This window comes from Strongylocentrotus purpuratus, unplaced genomic scaffold (genome assembly GCF_000002235.5).
Source record: "Strongylocentrotus purpuratus isolate Spur 01 unplaced genomic scaffold, Spur_5.0 spur5_scaffold_9, whole genome shotgun sequence".
Lineage (NCBI taxonomy): Eukaryota > Metazoa > Echinodermata > Echinoidea > Camarodonta > Strongylocentrotidae > Strongylocentrotus > Strongylocentrotus purpuratus.
In genome coordinates, this window is record NW_022145615.1 from 9,870,467 (window position 1) to 9,887,709 (window position 17,243).

Genomic DNA, 17,243 nt, shown 5'->3' on the forward strand with positions numbered 1-17,243 from the left:
TATCAAATGATACATGTGCTAGCTATTTTCCGTCCATGGTTTCCGATATTTTTTTAGCAAGAACGACCTAAAGGAACTCAAGGCTATCGGCAACTTCTGTTTGCGCCAAAGCACATCGCTCTGGAATATTTTACAAGGAAGTTGGAATGAAACTCGTACTAATCCCCCCCCCCCCGGGGGGGGGGGAGGGGAGGTGCGTACTCAGATTTGGTTTGGACGAGGTTGTGCCGCTCAAGTCTCGAAACTCCTACCTAGTTTGAAGGCCCATTTGAGGAATTTTTCTCGAAATAAAGGCCCATTTTTCACAATTTTAGGGTGTGATGACAACACCCGAAAATTTTGGAAAAACGGACCCATGTTTAGTGATATTTTGTTAAAAATAGGACCCATGTTTAGGTTTTTGTGGAAAAGCGACCCATTAGAACGGCACATCACGGTATATCTTAATATGTGAGTGCCCCCCCGGACTAATCCGGGCACACACAGATCCCAATCAAATAGGTTGTTCATGTTGTACATGACATTGCCGCACATCCTCCCCCCCCCCCATTGGGTTAAATATCTGATTTTTTTTTTCTTCAAATGTAAATGGGGTCTGAAAATATGCACGCCCCCAGCTATCCTGGATCCTGGTAAATAGGCAGAAGGGAAAGTAAAGAGACAGAGAGTGAGCAACGACCCACTTAGGGTTGGACAGAAGCTACTCCTCCTGATGCTAAGCCGACATCAATACTTTTTAAAAGCCTGATCCTTTTTTAAGTCCATGAAAACAGAATGCATTTTGATGCTTTGAAAAAATAGGATTTCTCTTTTTGGGAGTGGTCTCTACCCTCTCGTTCAAATGGACTTTTGGTGTGTACCGGAAAGTCCCGTCACTGCCGCCATCGTAACAGATTGTTAACGAGTTACACCCTATTGATTGCATTGATTTAAACACTGAGCTTGCTCGCGCTTCTAAAAGCCTCGATCATAATAATCCAGATTTTCTTTAAAAAGGGTTGATTTAAATTCGGATATGATCACTGACACTCGAACTTATGGGGAAAGTACTGGCACACTTTCCAGCTTCATTAGCACGAGTCGAGAAGCTTTTAACGGAGATCAATAAGTGTTAAAAACCATGGCATCTATGAGAGCATATACATGTACATGTGTCAGCAACGCCAGCTGAACGCCATTGATTAGTCATTTTAATTGCACCTTGTTTAAATTAGTTCAGAGCTTATTAATGCTCTCTTGGTAGTTATATCCTTTCCATGGCCATCAATAATGCACGATATACATATATAAACCAGTTACATATTGGTGTGGGTTTTTTTATATTAAAGGCAGAGTATGCTGTCTTACACCATCGGGAAAGGTTGTAAAAAGTGAGTTTGACGCCAAATTAACCCCCCAAAATAAATATATTATTTTACGTAAAGCAACACGAAAGCGTATGACTATAAACACAGTATACAAAATATTGTTTGATTTCATCAAAATCCATTATGTAAAATATATCGACGCATTAAATTGTTGGGAATACAATAATTTTGAAAGCATTCATTAATAATTTAATTGACTTTCAAGATGTTAAACTAATTACCGTGACATATTCATAAGTCCTGCAAAGTTCTACAGAATTCGATGTTGGCTGCAAATGGGACATAGAACCTTTAAAAGGTCGCGAATATGAAGCATTACGTAACAATCGATGACAAAAATTCTCGCTAATTGAACGACCTGTAATGGCCATGCCTCCCTATGCACAATCGCAGCAAAATCATCGCCCTCGTATTTTTGGCGGGCTAAGGATACTGAACAATTTAGGGCTTTGCGTAGATCGTCCGTCTGCGGAGACATTTGCGGTGCTGACAGTGAGAATATACTTCTAATTTGCTAATAAACTACTCAGATTTGTGCTTTTTATTACGAATTCTTGTGTTTAGTCGGAGAGATATTATCGTTTTCCAAGATGAAGAGTGTGGTATTTTTTGCGGTTTCGTTTATTGTCATCGGAGCTGGTAAGTCTAATCATTAATATTACATTATCGTTAGGCGATATTTTGTTTACAGAAGTAATACTACGTAGAAACGTTTTTTTAAACACAGGTGTTTTCATACCAAATAATAATAACAGCACAAGAAAATATTGTGAGGTTTCTTTTTCATTAACGGGAATTATATAGAGAGTTCCTTCTACAGTCGATGAATTGTTAACTTTACTCGGGTGTGGTCTTTCGGGGACAACCTAAGCCGCATTAGTAAATAACATGAATAAAACGCTCATTTGCGAAAAGAAATTATTTTCAGTACAGTCCGCATAGAAATAACGATTGCCGAGGAGGAGGTAACTTTTACGCTTTAATTCTTTTTTTTATGGAAGTGTTAATTTAAAAGGGCGACTATAGGTAAGTCAGTAAAACAAGAGATTTGGAAACCCATACAAAATATTTTTGCGCCGCCCCTAACCATAAAAGTGGTAAAAGGGACACACATAAAAGGGTTTGGCGTGACGTGAAATTCCGGATATTTTGATGATGTGTCTTTGCCAGTAGATTAGTAATTCATTATTTGCTTCTGAAATGAGCACAAAAGTATTGTGGTTATTTCATTGAGCCCGCCTATCAAACACTAATTACTTTGTATATATACGAAATTTGGTCAGCGGTCAAGTTTAAAAACAAATCAAATGTCTAGCTTCCATCAAGAAATCTTAGGTGTACGAGACGGGAGAGGGAGTAAAGATACTGCCGCCCTCCCCCCCCCCCCCCCCCCCCCCCCTCGGTCCTTTGTTCAACTCCGATATGATTCCTCTTGTTGTCTAATGCAATGATTATAAGAAACCGTTTTAAAGATATTTATTGAAGATTTCCCTGTTTTGGAGGGTTCTCGTTGCAGCTTGCGAAATTTAGGAGCACTACGGATTCGGGCTGCATGAAACCCGAATAGCTTGATATTCGGCAGGGACGTGGCCGAATATATTACATCTTATCACTTCTTTTTCTCTCAAAACATCGAAACAGGTTGATTGCGAGCAACGAGTTAACAAGTAGCTCGAATATCCTCAATTAGGCTTCTAGAATGTATTCTGATGCTAAATAAAGCCTTCTTGTTTTCTTCTTTTGGGTAGAAACAGTGTGCTTGCTATTTAAGCAAGAGGCATCAGCCTTCCTTGCGAAACTGTTCATATGCGGTATACGCCTAATAGCTTTACATGGGCCTAATCTAATATTCCATTTATTAAAGGTAATTTAAAAAAAAATTGGTGTGGGGTCATTTGGTTTAAATGAACATATTGGAAGCATATGCGATTTTACAATATTCAATGATTGTTGTCGTGGTTGAAATCGAGTCTAAAGTGATGAAACTTTAGGTAATAATCTCATTATGTTGTATAGCTCCCTCTCTAGACTCATATCACTTTAGCTTTAAAACAATGTTTATTGACTACAATCGACCGATTTGCTATTCCCGTTTGGAAATTATATATCAGAACTGCATATTCTGAGATTTCCATGGTCGTAGCTACCGAAGGCGCGATTTGAAATATTTGACATTTACCGGGAGCACCGGTAAAATGTTGATTATTCAATTACTCAAAAGAAGGAGTGGTTTACAGTCTAAATTTTGTAGTGTTTATTATATATCCAAATGGGAATCCAACTATCAACATTTTAAAGAATTACTATCCATCCAATTTTCAAAATTTCCTTGAAGGTAAGCACGTGCTTGTATGTTTACTTGTTTTACCCATTACTTGTTTACTTGTTTACAAATAGGAGTATCAGTACAGACTCAAACTACGGATACTGTTCGCCTGTTCACGAACCTGTTTGCTAACTACTCTAAAGACATCCGACCTGTTGAGCGAGCCTCACAGAGTATCAACGTTTTCTACGGAATGGCCATCAGGCAGATCATCGACATGGTAAAACCTGAATACTTTCCACCCAAGGAATAATAATATTTAGAATTCAACTTATAGATACCCGGTAGGATGCGACCGTCATTGTTGGTCAAACAGTTTTTGAGCGTCATGTAACGCCTGGCTGGAATGCTCCCCAGGGAGTGGAGATTGTGCACACATTGTGTGCTGGCAAGCACTGAATCCAAAGACCGGGGTATTTGTAAAACGCTTAGAGACATTTGTATTAAGCGCTATATAACAATTAAATACTATTATTATTATTATTATTAAAGTTCAGCTCTGGTCATGCGATTGCATTTTGAAAGAAACAATGTGGAGTCGATCAAAAAAGGTTGATCATCTAGCATATAATTAGTGGTGTGTACTGCAAGGTTCTGGAATAATCAAAATGATAATAAAATCAGCCCCGTATCGGTATAGTTACAAGCACGTTGCACAGAAAGATATATGGGACTACACGAACATGTGGCGACCAAAAATCCGTCACGTTTGTATGCTGTTACATGTCATATTTAGAATATTAAGGCATTTGAAGAGCCATGCTTTTCAGGGAACATTTTTTTTTGTCTGACGTTCTCCTACACTTGCATAATAACAATGATAACGCTCACCAATTATTATTCGGCTCTTCCCAGAAATCAACCTTTTCTGTAAAGATTATTTCAATAATATATTGCATCGCATATCAAGTTCAAGTTCAAGTTAATTTTATACAGTGCGTCCCAGAAAAAAAACGAAACCGAGAATTATCGATGTTTTATCATAACTTAATCACAATTATAGTTGATAAATGACACATATTTGTAAAGCTTATATCCTCCTCTTTCATTTGATGCAACTTGTATAGTGCACATTTCACGCATGGATGATTAAAATGAATTTTGAAGAGAGGAAACCAAAAAGTCATTTGGCGAACGGTATCAGAAATTCAGATACCGTCCGCCAAATGACGTTTTGGTTTTCCTCTCTTCAAATTCATTTTAAACACTCATGCGTGAAATATGCATCATATGATTTGCATCATTTATTAATTATAAATGTGTCTAAGTTATGATACAACACGATAATTCTCGGTTTCGTTTTTTCTGGGACGCACTGTATAGAAAACATGTACGAATATGTCACTGTCATGTTCACAGAATCCAATAGGTGACGCACAAGGCTATTGATATTGCCCTAGGTTAGTTTTTGGTTATCAATGAAAGAAGATTAATGTACCAGGCTAGACCTCATTCCAAAGTTTCTAATCATCATCATTTACTCTCTCATCGTCTAGAATGTTGACAAGCAAAACCCTGTGGCTTGTCCAGCTCTATATCTAACCAGTTAAAAACATGTTTTCTTAAAAACCTGTGTAACATGGCAAAATGTGTTTGATAGTGGGTACCCCTCTAAATTACGTGATGGAAGTCCCTACGTATCCAGCTACCCAGTGTTGGCATACATTTCTAAGACTCACTTGTTGTATTGTTCATTCATATTTCTAAGTTAACATCATTGTGAACTTTTCTAAACCATATTAGGAGGCCTTATTTAATCATGCTGAAATGGTGACGAACACTTAACATTTTGTCTGGGGATTCAGGTCATGCCGGCAACTCAGTTTTAGACGTAGGTTCCATGCCTTCATAACAAACAAAAAAGAGTTTCTATTCAAAAGGATGAATTGTGTGATTAAACAAGCATTAACTGACATGCCAAATACTTTGAAATTCAGCTTAAATTGGAACGGGAAGGTAAAATTTCATTTTTATTTTTTTTCCTTTATTTGTCAGGATGAACGGAATCAAATTCTTACTACTAATGTGTGGCTGAGACAGGTAAGAAATGTGTTTATTGTCACATCGGCTGTTCTCTAAAAATAAATTACGTTGTCTGATGTTTTCTCTTTCGTGTGTGTGTGTGTGTGTGTGTGTGTGTGTGTGGCTTCGTACCACACCCCTCCCCCGCTCTCCCTTTCTCTATTTCTCTCTCCCTCTCTCTTTCTTTCTCGATGTTTATATTTCCTATTTCAAGACTATCGGTATATTTAGGTTTTCCTGTTACGTCCTCATCTTCGTTTTCCTTTGCGTCATCATTTTAGGCTTCTTTTGGTGATTGTTTTATGTATTTCTATATCATCTTTTCAAGCAAACATGTTCATGTGATATTTAAATTTACATTCATATATTTAACATATATAAACATTTTCATATTTATAATCTACAATGTGAAAGCCATTATTATTTTGCTCTGGGCTTAGAATTTTACATACATGAACTTTACTCAGCCCTTACAGCAAATTTTACCCCACACTTGTCTTCAACGTTATATATTGCTTTATTTAAAAGATTTTTTTTAAAAGAAAAACATTCATATTGCTCCGTTTAGTCTCATTTCACAACGCCCCCTATCTTCAGAGTCAGCAGCCTAACATGTTAGCCTATAGACGTTTAACAACAGAAAAATCGTTAAAAATTCATTTTTTTTGTTTAAACGAAAAGCACATCCACCCCGACGTACGTCATCACTAGCTCTTTCATAGGAGCCCTCATGTCTCATTGACTTTTGAAAGTTCACCCACCATAATTTTTCAAAATAGGTTACAAGCTCGCCATTGCCTATAATACACATGTGAAACAAGTCGAACTTTGGACTCAGTCTGCCAAGCGATTGTAAGATTATAGGTCAAGCACACGAAGGATAAGAAGCATGAATTATCATAGATCACTTCTGCTTGGTTCATTATGTCCATTTCATCCAACCCCCCACCGTAATTTTTCCATTTAGTAAAAGCAAACATTTTCCCGAGGTAGTTTAGTTGATATTTATTAACAAAATCATTTATATTTAGCAAAGCAATCTCACATACAAAATTACTATCAAGTGTCGTCTGCTACGCCGATCGTCGCCTGCTTCGTTTAAGGCACATATTTATTTTCTGGACTGTAAGGTATACCAGGGAGATTTGTATTTTCCTGCGGTACAACGTACAGCAGGAAAATGTTGTATAATTATGCGGATCCTTTTAATGATTAAGTAATGGAAGTGACGAGGCGGTATGGTTTGAATAACTTAGGCAGGTGAAAGTTATTGTATTGAGAAGGAAAGGAATGTTCACACCCGACGGCACGGTGGCCTGTACTTATAGCGAAGAAGAAGAAGAATGTATAATTCGCGCCATTGCTTGCGAACACATCACAACCAATGGCATACACCCGGTACCCTGCAACATAGTGGAACATTCTAAGAAATTTAAAGTTTATCTACAAAATAGACCTCTTGAATCATCTGAGACGTAATTACCCTATTCTGATAACTTCAATGAATGTCAAGATAACAATGGCTGCGTTTCCATCCAAAAATAAAACTAGTTTGCAATTAGAAATAGTCCATTTCTCGATAATTTCACAAAATATATTTGCCGCCGCATTCAATATGACGTCATTGACAGCTGATTGGCTAGTTTAGTAGTGACGTCGAACGAGCTATGTTTGTGTTGCAGTGATCCACCGAGCGAAAATGAGACAATCGGAGCAATATGATCGTTTGCTTTGTTTCAACTCACACCTCTCCCGCTCATGTCCCGTTTTATCTGCTTTTCTCACAACCTCCTCCGTTCTGTATCATTAGGGCTGGAGCGATGCCAATCTTAAATGGAACCCCGATGATTACGGCGGAATTACCAAGATCAACATCCCTTCTTCCAATATCTGGAAACCCGACATCATTCTCTACAACAAGTAATGTTTTTTTTTTAATTGTGCAATACTTATTAAGAACAATATCCCTGTCATAGAAACATATTATTATTGTTACAGCTGGCCACGCTAGCAGCCCCAGTAAACGCTTGTTCACATAATTATACTGCGTTTTACCACGGCATTTGTTAACGTGCCTTCTGTTCCAAGTAGTTCAAATTACTTTACTGCAAGGCCTTCTCGGATAATGCAAAATATTGGATAAGCCTCCTGAAACGTTCATACAAGCTACGCTTTGTTAACATAAACGTTAAATAATTCATCAATTAATCAACCAAAACTTAAAGGGATAGTTGAGTTCTGTTTTCAGATCGCAAATGCCTTCAATGTGCATGTTTATTGCTCTTATTCTTATCTATGACATTTCTAGTGCTCTTTTAGAACCTAAAATTGCTATAAAGGTAATTTCAGGCCCCAAAATGTGTGCAACTTAGCCAATACGAGCATACCAATTTAGCTCCACTTTCAAAAATACACGGTGGCCGTTAATTAATTATTTAATTAAAAATAACAATACATGGGCCGGCTGGTTGTGCGTAATATAAGCAACAAGAAAATGCCAACAAAAAAGCCAACATTGGCATTGCCTGAAATACGACGTAAAAGGCGTTATTTCATTTTTTTAACGGTTCTTTCAAATTTTTCAAAATATCTAATATTTGTGGTGGTACACAAGTATCAGAAATTGTTATATTTCAGCCGTCTCTGAACCGATTTTGATCCAAAAAAAATGATTTTGTCATGTAAATATTATGTTCCTTCAAATTTGACACTCACTTTTTCATTATCTCACCAAAAAATTATTTTGAGTAGCGCCCTCTGCAACAGAACTCAACTATCCCTTTAAGTTTATTCGTATTTATATCATGACAGCGCCGACAGCTCTTTTAAGGGAGCCATGAAGACCAACGCCGCCGTTTCCAACGATGGCATCGTCACCTGGTTCGCTCCGGCTATCTTCCGCAGCTCCTGCAAGATCAACATCAACTACTTCCCCTTCGACAAGCAGGAATGCACCCTGCAGTTCGGATCCTGGGCCTACACCACGGAGCACCTGAATCTCCTGAACCGCTCGGCCTCGGGAGACACTGACAGTTTTCTCGTCAACGGCGAATGGAAATTGGAAGATTTCCCCGTGATCCGGACCCTGCCGCAGTATGGCTGCTGCAAGTACCCGTACTCCGTACTCGATTTCGTGCTCATTATCAGGAGAAGGTAATGGAAGGACATTGGTTTCGTATATCAGTGGAGGATCTAGTTTCTCTAGAAGGGGGAGGGGGACGAAATCTAATAAAGCTAAATCTAATGAAAAAAAGTACCAGCTAAAGGGGTTATCTCATTTTGTAAGTTGTGTACTATTCCAAAATTATCTGACAAGATAGTAAGAAAAAAATGCTTATCGCAGTTCAGATGTTTTATTATTATCTATTTGATTATTATTATTATTACTCTGCTTTAAGATTGGTGTACATCAGCACTATAGAACTATACAATTTTTATGTTAATGTTGTAGGCATGTATTTGTGGGTAAATAATGCCTTTGTTACGTACATCACCATGCACCAATTTATCGCAGGACCTATTCTTCTTCCAACTTTCCAGGTCGTTGTTCTACGTCATCAACATGCTGGTGCCTTGTATCTTGGTGTCTGCCCTGACTCTCCTCACCTTCTATCTGCCAGCTGACACCGGGGAGAAGTTCACCCTCTGCATCACCATCCTCCTGTCTCTCACTGTCTTCCTCCTCCTGGCCGCGGAGACGATGCCGCCAACATCCGAAGTGGTGCCCCTCATTGGTGAGTTCAGTTTTTACGCTCGTAATGCCTCAGTCACAAATTTGCGTATTTGGCTTGCGTATTACTGCGTATTTATGGCAAGCTGTATTAACATTTATTCCTATTTTTTTTATATAAAAAATTGAAAGAATTGATCTGGGCATTGTTTCATCAATACAATGCAGAGTTATGCTTTTGGATTTAATGATTTCAAGTTAGGTTTAGGATTAAGTTTAGGTCAGGTACAGTGTTGGGTCCAGGATTAGTGTGACAGGAGCATTTTGTCGTACCTGAATTATGCCCGTTGAACGCACGGCGTCATTTTGATTGCGTTAATACCTGCGCTTTATAATCACGCCTCTAAAAGCGTATCCGGATACCTACCCCCTGGACATCGACCCCCGGATAACCACCCCAGTCAACTACCCCCTAGGACAACTACCCCCTAGGGCAACCACCCTCTAAGATGACTACCCCCTAGGATAGTTGTCCTAGAGGATGGTTGTCGTAGGGGTAGGTGTCTGGGGGTAGTTGTCTGGTGGTAGTTGTCCGGGGGTAGTTGTCCTAGGGGGCAGTTATCCCATAGGGGATAGTTAACTGGGGTGGTTATCCAGGGGGTGGGTGTCCAGGGGTACAATGTAGGTGTCCTAGAACCCTCTTAAAGTGATTGGTGCATACACTAGTAATTCAATTCAAAGTTTGCGCTGTTTATTTAGCGGCCACAATTCGCATTAATGTACGACTTCATTGCGATTGCGATCACAATGCGCGCCAAACATCACACCAGTCGCTGACGCAATCCTACGTCAGCCACATATCGCCTTGTTTGCAACGGGCATTAGTACATGTGCCAGTAATTGAACACAGCCCTTTGACTATTAGTATTCAGTTGGCATTTACTTTTTGTACGGTGCCTCTCTGCCATGACGCATCAACTGCCAAGCGGGTCACTGACGCAATCCAACGTCGCTCATGACGCATCATTTGCAATGGGCATTATAAAAAGAACTACGTCAGGAAGCGTTTCACCAGAGGGATCCTCCAGACTATCTATCATAGGAACAGTGTGTCGACGTGCAAATCTAAAAATTCCTATTGTGATGTGGGTGAACTTGTCCTTTTGACGGCTTCTTGAAACGATCGTTGCCCTGCTGTTGACAACAAAAAACTCTAACCGAAGCAAAAGCAAGTTAAAGTAAATCGGGCTATTGGGTTTATTTTCCGATTGTCTTTGTTTCTAAAGCTAAATTACATGTATATTTCGAAATCATGGTGTATATATCTTTCCTTCGACCGACGGAATCTCCTTGTTCATTGTTTCCTTATCAGCCCAGTATTACATCACCACTATGGTCCTCGTGTCCGCTTCAACTGTCCTCACAGCAATCGTGCTCTACATACACCACCGCGGGACGTACGTGGGTAGGGCGCCCTCTTGGTTCCGACGATTCACACTCGATTACCTGGCCAAGTTCATGTGCATGGGTGACTGTCATAATCCGGATGTCAAAGATAAGGTAATGGTTATGTTCTAGATATTACAAGATCAAAAGGAAATTGTGGATTGAATACTATTTCAGTGGGGAATAATATGTCCACAGTATAAGTATGGTATACTATTTGAAGAGTGGAATCATGTGTTCACACTACCGAAAAGACCTACTGCATTTACAAGTGTAGAATTTTATGGAATGCTGTGTTAGCAGTTTTAAAAGAATGTGGTCCCATCTGCTCCATCGGACAATCATCCCGAGGAAAAAATCCCCAAGATCATATCACCTGTGAAACTATCCCAAAGCAACTGCCTACTTAATAGAGTATCTTCACCTGAGTGTATAGTGTTGTGGATATTCGTCCTAAAGATATTGGTCCCACAGGCTGAAATTATTTATGGACAGGACTAATTTTCATATAATCGTGACATTTTCGGATAATATTCGTCATACAACCCCTCTTTGATGTAACAATCTTATGAATTTCATTTTAGATCCCTAAAATCAACTTCGAGAATGCTTCAGGAAGCAGTGGCTCATCCACAGGGGTCGTTGAAGCCGGTCTTCATAGCAACGAGATGCCCCTCGAACTCGATGTCGCGAACCTGCCGACATCGCAGTCGAGCACGTGCGTTCAGCTTGATCGCCGTGGTCGTATCCGCTTCATCATGTCCCAGATCGCCTCCTGTCTTCAGCAAGTCGTCGAACATTCAGAAGACGCCATCGTCGATGAAGAGATCAAGGGAGAATGGATGCGGATCGCGTTCGTGGTCGATCGCTTCTTCATGTGGTTGTTCGGTCTCAGCACCGCCGTGGCTACGTGCGGTGTTTTGCTTCAGGTTAAGGAATAATGTTCACCCATCTCTCTCTCTCTCTCTCTCTCTCTCGCTCTCTCACGTTCTCTCTCTATCTTTCTATATCTCTCTATTCATTTTAAGAATAGTCTCGTAAGGATTTCAAGAAAATTCCAATGACAATTCTTTTCTTTTTTAATAATAGGCTCTCATCGTATTACTACCTTCTTCTAATCTGCTTAAAGTTGAATTGATCTGTGCCTATACAATTTCCATAATTTTACTTAATATTCATTCTTTATGATTACAAAATGCTACATCATGTTCAAATTCGTTTTCAACCTCAACGTAAATTGATCAAACTATACGAAAACGTTTCAAAACAATACACCTTTATTTACTTAGTTATATGGTGGATATACTCTACATATAATGCATTTCATTAACAGGATTTTTTTCATGGTAATATGATGTTTTTGAGAAAATGGTTTTTGTATTGTTGCAAAAAAAGGGTCTTATAAATATGATGATACGTATCATTTTTCTAATGATTCGTATCACTTTACGGGTGTAGTATTATTCTTACTGAAAAATAATACTAAATGTTGATCACAATTCTCGGCACTTTTGAGAATTTTTACCGTAAGTTCTAGGGCAAGTCATGAGGAAAAATCAACTACATATTTAGATAGATATTTATTTATTTCGTCCACAATGTGGAAATATGCTTCCCACCAGCGTTGCAATAACAGAAGAAACAGAGTACAATAATATGAAACATGCCAAACTACAAGACCATGTCAATTTTCAACATGTTAAAAAGTATCTGTTAGTATAATATTACTTTATGAAGTTACAAGATTTTAAGTAATGCAAAAAAGAAATTTCTTTTATGACATGCGCTATGTAAAATATACTTTTATGCTTTGTATCATTGTATTAATCATTATTATCATTCAACATAAAGTGTTATCGACTGAAGTACATGTATAGTCTAACATATTTTTAAAGTATTTTCCGAAATTTGCCTTCATTCTTATTTTTAGTATTTATTGTTATCAAGCCACAGAGTATTTGGATGTCTGATTGAACCACGTTGTTGTTCCTATAAATCTAATATAAATATGGTAAACAGAGGGCAGTGCATCTTATCAATGCATTGAAATCCCTGAATGTATTTGATAAAATATTTGTCTCCTAACATTCGAACCACAATGTTGTGATAACATCGGTCTTTTACAAGGGTTTGATTTATCATGAATCATGGTATTCTAGGATGAAGTGCTCGTCTTTATTAAAATCTACGCTGTATCCAGGGATAATAACTTTCATGAATTTGACGATGTATTTAAGTTAAATGAATTTATCAGTGAAATTATAGCAGACCCATTGCAATGTTACAGTGAGTCAGAGGTCATAGAGATAGTATCGACGAATTAGGAGCACTGGAAACAAAACAAAAATAAGTACCATAGCGCCTACAAAATAAAAGAATGTGAAAAGAGACATAAAATTCATAAAACAGGTGAATATGTTATATTTCTGACGGAAGTAGTATGTTTAAAGGGATCTTTTGAAAGCGGCAAGACAACTTAATTCTTCGATTGAAATGGGGATAATTTTCGAGGACCATTGTTTGTTACACATCATTTTATACACCGATGACCAGACCAACAACACACTTCAAAAGAATTTACAAAAATGACCAAGGATCCGTCGGTCTTGAGTCGGTTTGACTCGGGTATTAATAGTTCATTCTTTACAAACCCTAAAATCTGTATTAGCTTGCACTGTTGTATTATTAGACACATTGTCAAAGGTCTTATTTCCATTTGATAAAGGTTTTGTGTCTACTTCCTTATTTCGATGTTCACCTTGATATAGAGACGAAGTCGATCCTATGTATGTCATTACTTTGTACATAAATAAATGATGTTAAAATCGTACATAATGCACTGTCCTTACATTCATTTCATCAACAAGAGGGTACGATCAAGAAAGACCCCCTTCCCTAAAAAAAATACTGTAATGAGAATATAAGTAATTATGATAATAATATAACGACAATAATGATAATTAGTAAGAGGAAGAAAAGGAGAGGAAGAAGAAGGAGAAGAAAGGAGAAGAAGAACAAGAAGAAGAAGAAGAAGAACAGGAAGAAGAAAGTTTAAAAAGAGAACAAGAATAATAAGAAGAAGAACACGAAGAAGAAGAAATGAACAAATTATAATATTGATAATAACATATTAAAATATTTAACTGGAAGAGGACATATGCCGCTACGAAAGTATCCCTTGTACTTTTCGATTCCCGGCTGCGGGGGGGGGGGGTTCTGTCCCTCTGTTAATTAGTTTTTAGTATAGGCCGCAGTAGGTATCCAAACAAATAATGGGAAACAAGGGAAAGAAAATGTTTATTGGTGTAGTTTAACATAGGCAGACCTACATTATAACGATTTCACCACGTAAAACAAAACAGAAAAATGGCAAATGGCTCCGGTCGTCTCATTTTCGTTCGCTGGATCACTGCAGCACAAACATAGCTCGTTCGACGTCACTTCCAAACTAGCCAATCAGCTGTCAATGACGTCATATTGAATGCGGCGGCAAATATATTTTGTGAAATCATCGAGAAATGGACTATTGCTAATTGCAAACTAGTTTTATTTTTGGATGGAAATGCAGCCATTGTTATCTTGACATTCATTGAAGTCATCAGAATAGGGTAAGTTACTTCTCAGATGATTCAAGAGGTCTATTTTGTATATAAATTTTCAATTTCTTAGAATGTTCCACTGTGTTGCAGGGTACCGGGTGTATGCCATTGGGTGTGATGTGTTCGCGCGCTATAAGTACAGACCACCGCCCCGTCGGGTGTATTCTCGTTAGTAGGGTGCTTTAGTAACGAGACGGAAGGCAAAGAGGACGGGAGAAATCACTCAACCGAGATCAAATAATGTATGCAGTTAAGATTCTGTCTATTGAAATACTATTATTCGTATCAGGTGAATGAAATAATTTGTATTGAGGCACTTCACAGAGACGTATGCATTTAATTTGGTTACATTACGAAAATGGTCTATTGTACGGCGATACAACTCTTCCGTCGAGTTTAGGGAACGAACGCTATTATGGCTGAGACAGGTCGTGAAAATCAACAAGACGGAGACAATTCTGGTTCGCACATGCGCAGATTGATTATTTTGCTCGGTTACCCTCGTCTTTGCCTTCCGTCATTTTCGTAATGTAACCAAATTTAATGCATAAGTCTTTGTGAAGTGCCTCAATACAAATTATTTCATTCACCTGATAAGAATAATAGTATTTCAATAGACAGAATCCGAACTGCATACATTATTTGATCTCGGTTGAGTGAATTCTCCCGTCCTCTTTGCCTTCCGTCTCGTTACTAAAGCGCCCTACTGATGTAGGTGCAAAGCTAGAATGGCTTCCACGCCCATTTCCCTCTCTTATTATGCCTTTCTGAACATTCCTTTCCTTCTCAATACAATAACTTTCACCTGCCTAAGTTATTCAAACCATACCGCCTCGCCACTTCCATTACGTAATCATTAAAAGGATCCGCATATACAACATTTTCCTGTTTACGTTGTAGGAAAATACAAATCTCCCTGGTATACCTTATACATTCCAAACGAGAAATATGTGCCTTAAACCAGGGAGGTGAAAGAAAGGAGGCGAAACTCTTGTAATTTATTCACACGCATTCGTGAGTTCTAAAGCGTAATAATGAGATGTATAACATTCCACTTAGCTTTGAAGTTCCATGCTCCGAACCGCGTTTCCACTGCGGGGACTTTCGGAAGCCAGGCACTAGTTTTACATTTATTACAAAATATTAAATTACCGGCAAAATTGCAATGTAAATCAAAAACTTTATATGGGGATTGTATTGGGAATAGTGCATCAATCAAGTTTTCAAATTTAGTACTCCGTCCTTCCTATAATTTGTGTTCCAGAGTTGGTAAAAGAAAAATTACATCCTGACAAAAACTCAATATTTTAGGATAATGCGCTAATTTGTGCATGTTTAAATGTCCCGTTATTTAATCCATGATTTACAATCTTCAATAACGTTAACTTTGCTAATGCGTGTTTTCGCGTGTTTTTTGTATTTTTGAAGTTAAAAAAGGGATGAACTTACACAAGTTTATGTTCGCTTGTTCTACTCTTTACACATTCAACAATGGATGAGAAATCATTGAAAGGGACAGCGAACAGTTACTGTGATAACATTTTCTGTTGTAGGAATTCTAAGTCCCGAAATTCTATGCGCTCTTTTATCTCACCACCTGGTCAACAGTTGCAGATTAGCGCATAACTTTTTGGCGGCGTGGAGCATGGGGTCAAAGGAGAGCGGGTTAATTCCAGTCCTTCTCTACCACGTCCCTGCTTAAACGAAGCAGGCGACAATCGGCGTAGCAGACGACACTTGATAGTAATTTTGTATGTGAGATTGCTTTGCTAAATATAAATTACTTTGTTAATAAATATCAACTCAAATTTCTTTTACATATCTTTAAACCATCATTGATATTTAATAATTCATGAGTGAGTAAAAGAAACATACCAAACTACATAATGATATAAAATACTTGGTGGCAATTAGAGGAGTTTTACGTGATGACCGATTGCACCCCTCTGTTAATAACCGAATAGTCCATGGTGTGTCATGAATATCCATGTTTTTGCTTACCTCGGAAAAATGTTTGCTTTTACTAAATGGAAAAATTACGGTGGGGGTTGGATGAAATGGACATAATGAACAAAGCAGAAGTGATCTGTGATAATTCATGCTTCTTATCCTTCGTGTGCTTGACCTATAATCTTACAATCGCTTGGCAGACTGAGTCCAAAGTTCGACTTGTTTCACATGTGTATTATAGGCAATGGCGAGCTTGCAACCTATTTTGAAGAATTACGGTGGGTGAACTTTCAAAATTCAATGGAAATGAGGGCTCCAATGAACGATCTAGTGATAACGTACGTCGGGGTAGATGTGCTTTTCGTTTAAACAAAAAATGAATTTTTAACGATTTTTTTTTGTAAACGTCCATAGGCTAACATGTTAGGCTGCTGACTCTGACGATAGGGGGCGTTGTGAAATGAGACTAAACGGAGCAATATGATAGGCAAGAGGTATAGCAATTGAAAACAGCTAGCCTTATGACGTAGATGACATGCACGAGATTAAAATATGGGGTTTACCAAAAAAAAATCAAACGTAATTTACAAAGTGAAGCAAAAAGCTCCTTAAGAGTTTTTCATTAAATCCAAGAAACATTTTATTCCGTGGTACTAAGGGAATGTCTATTGTTGGTTGGAACCTTCAATAAATAGTGAAGAAAAAAGAACGAAATATCTAATGTGTGGTTTAAGTGAGAATTACAGTTACTATAATTAATAACAAATACACGGAAAAATATCTGCAATTTCTCATAATTATTAAAGATCATAAATTATTGTATGTGTTTGTGTTTATGGTCGGATTTAAGTGATATATAAGAA

At 38.0% G+C, this 17,243-nt stretch overlaps 1 protein-coding gene across 1 annotated transcript; it reads left to right on the top strand.

Moving 5' to 3' along the window:
• Window positions 1-1,766: 1,766 nt before the first annotated feature.
• On the top strand, window positions 1,767-12,184 carry LOC100889802 (neuronal acetylcholine receptor subunit alpha-10). The gene is made up of 8 exons (XM_030976949.1): window positions 1,767-2,006; window positions 3,765-3,913; window positions 5,689-5,733; window positions 7,526-7,635; window positions 8,527-8,868; window positions 9,256-9,449; window positions 10,758-10,945; window positions 11,416-12,184. The coding sequence occupies exons 1-8, from the start codon at window positions 1,958-1,960 to the stop codon at window positions 11,770-11,772; spliced, it is 1,434 nt and encodes a 477-aa protein (XP_030832809.1). The 5' UTR covers window positions 1,767-1,957; the 3' UTR covers window positions 11,773-12,184.
• Window positions 12,185-17,243: the final 5,059 nt, after the last annotated feature.

What these genes read in the sequence shown, in the direction of transcription:
- LOC100889802 (XM_030976949.1), top strand. Translation starts at nt 1,958, where the DNA reads ATGAAGAGTGTGGTATTTTTTGCGGTTTCGTTTATTGTCATCGGAGCT. An exon ending in GTGCTCATTATCAGGAGAAG is followed by an intron (nt 8,869 to 9,255) that starts GTAATGGAAGGA and finishes CCAACTTTCCAG; the next exon opens with GTCGTTGTTCTACGTCATCA. An exon ending in CGAAGTGGTGCCCCTCATTG is followed by an intron (nt 9,450 to 10,757) that starts GTGAGTTCAGTT and finishes TTTCCTTATCAG; the next exon opens with CCCAGTATTACATCACCACT.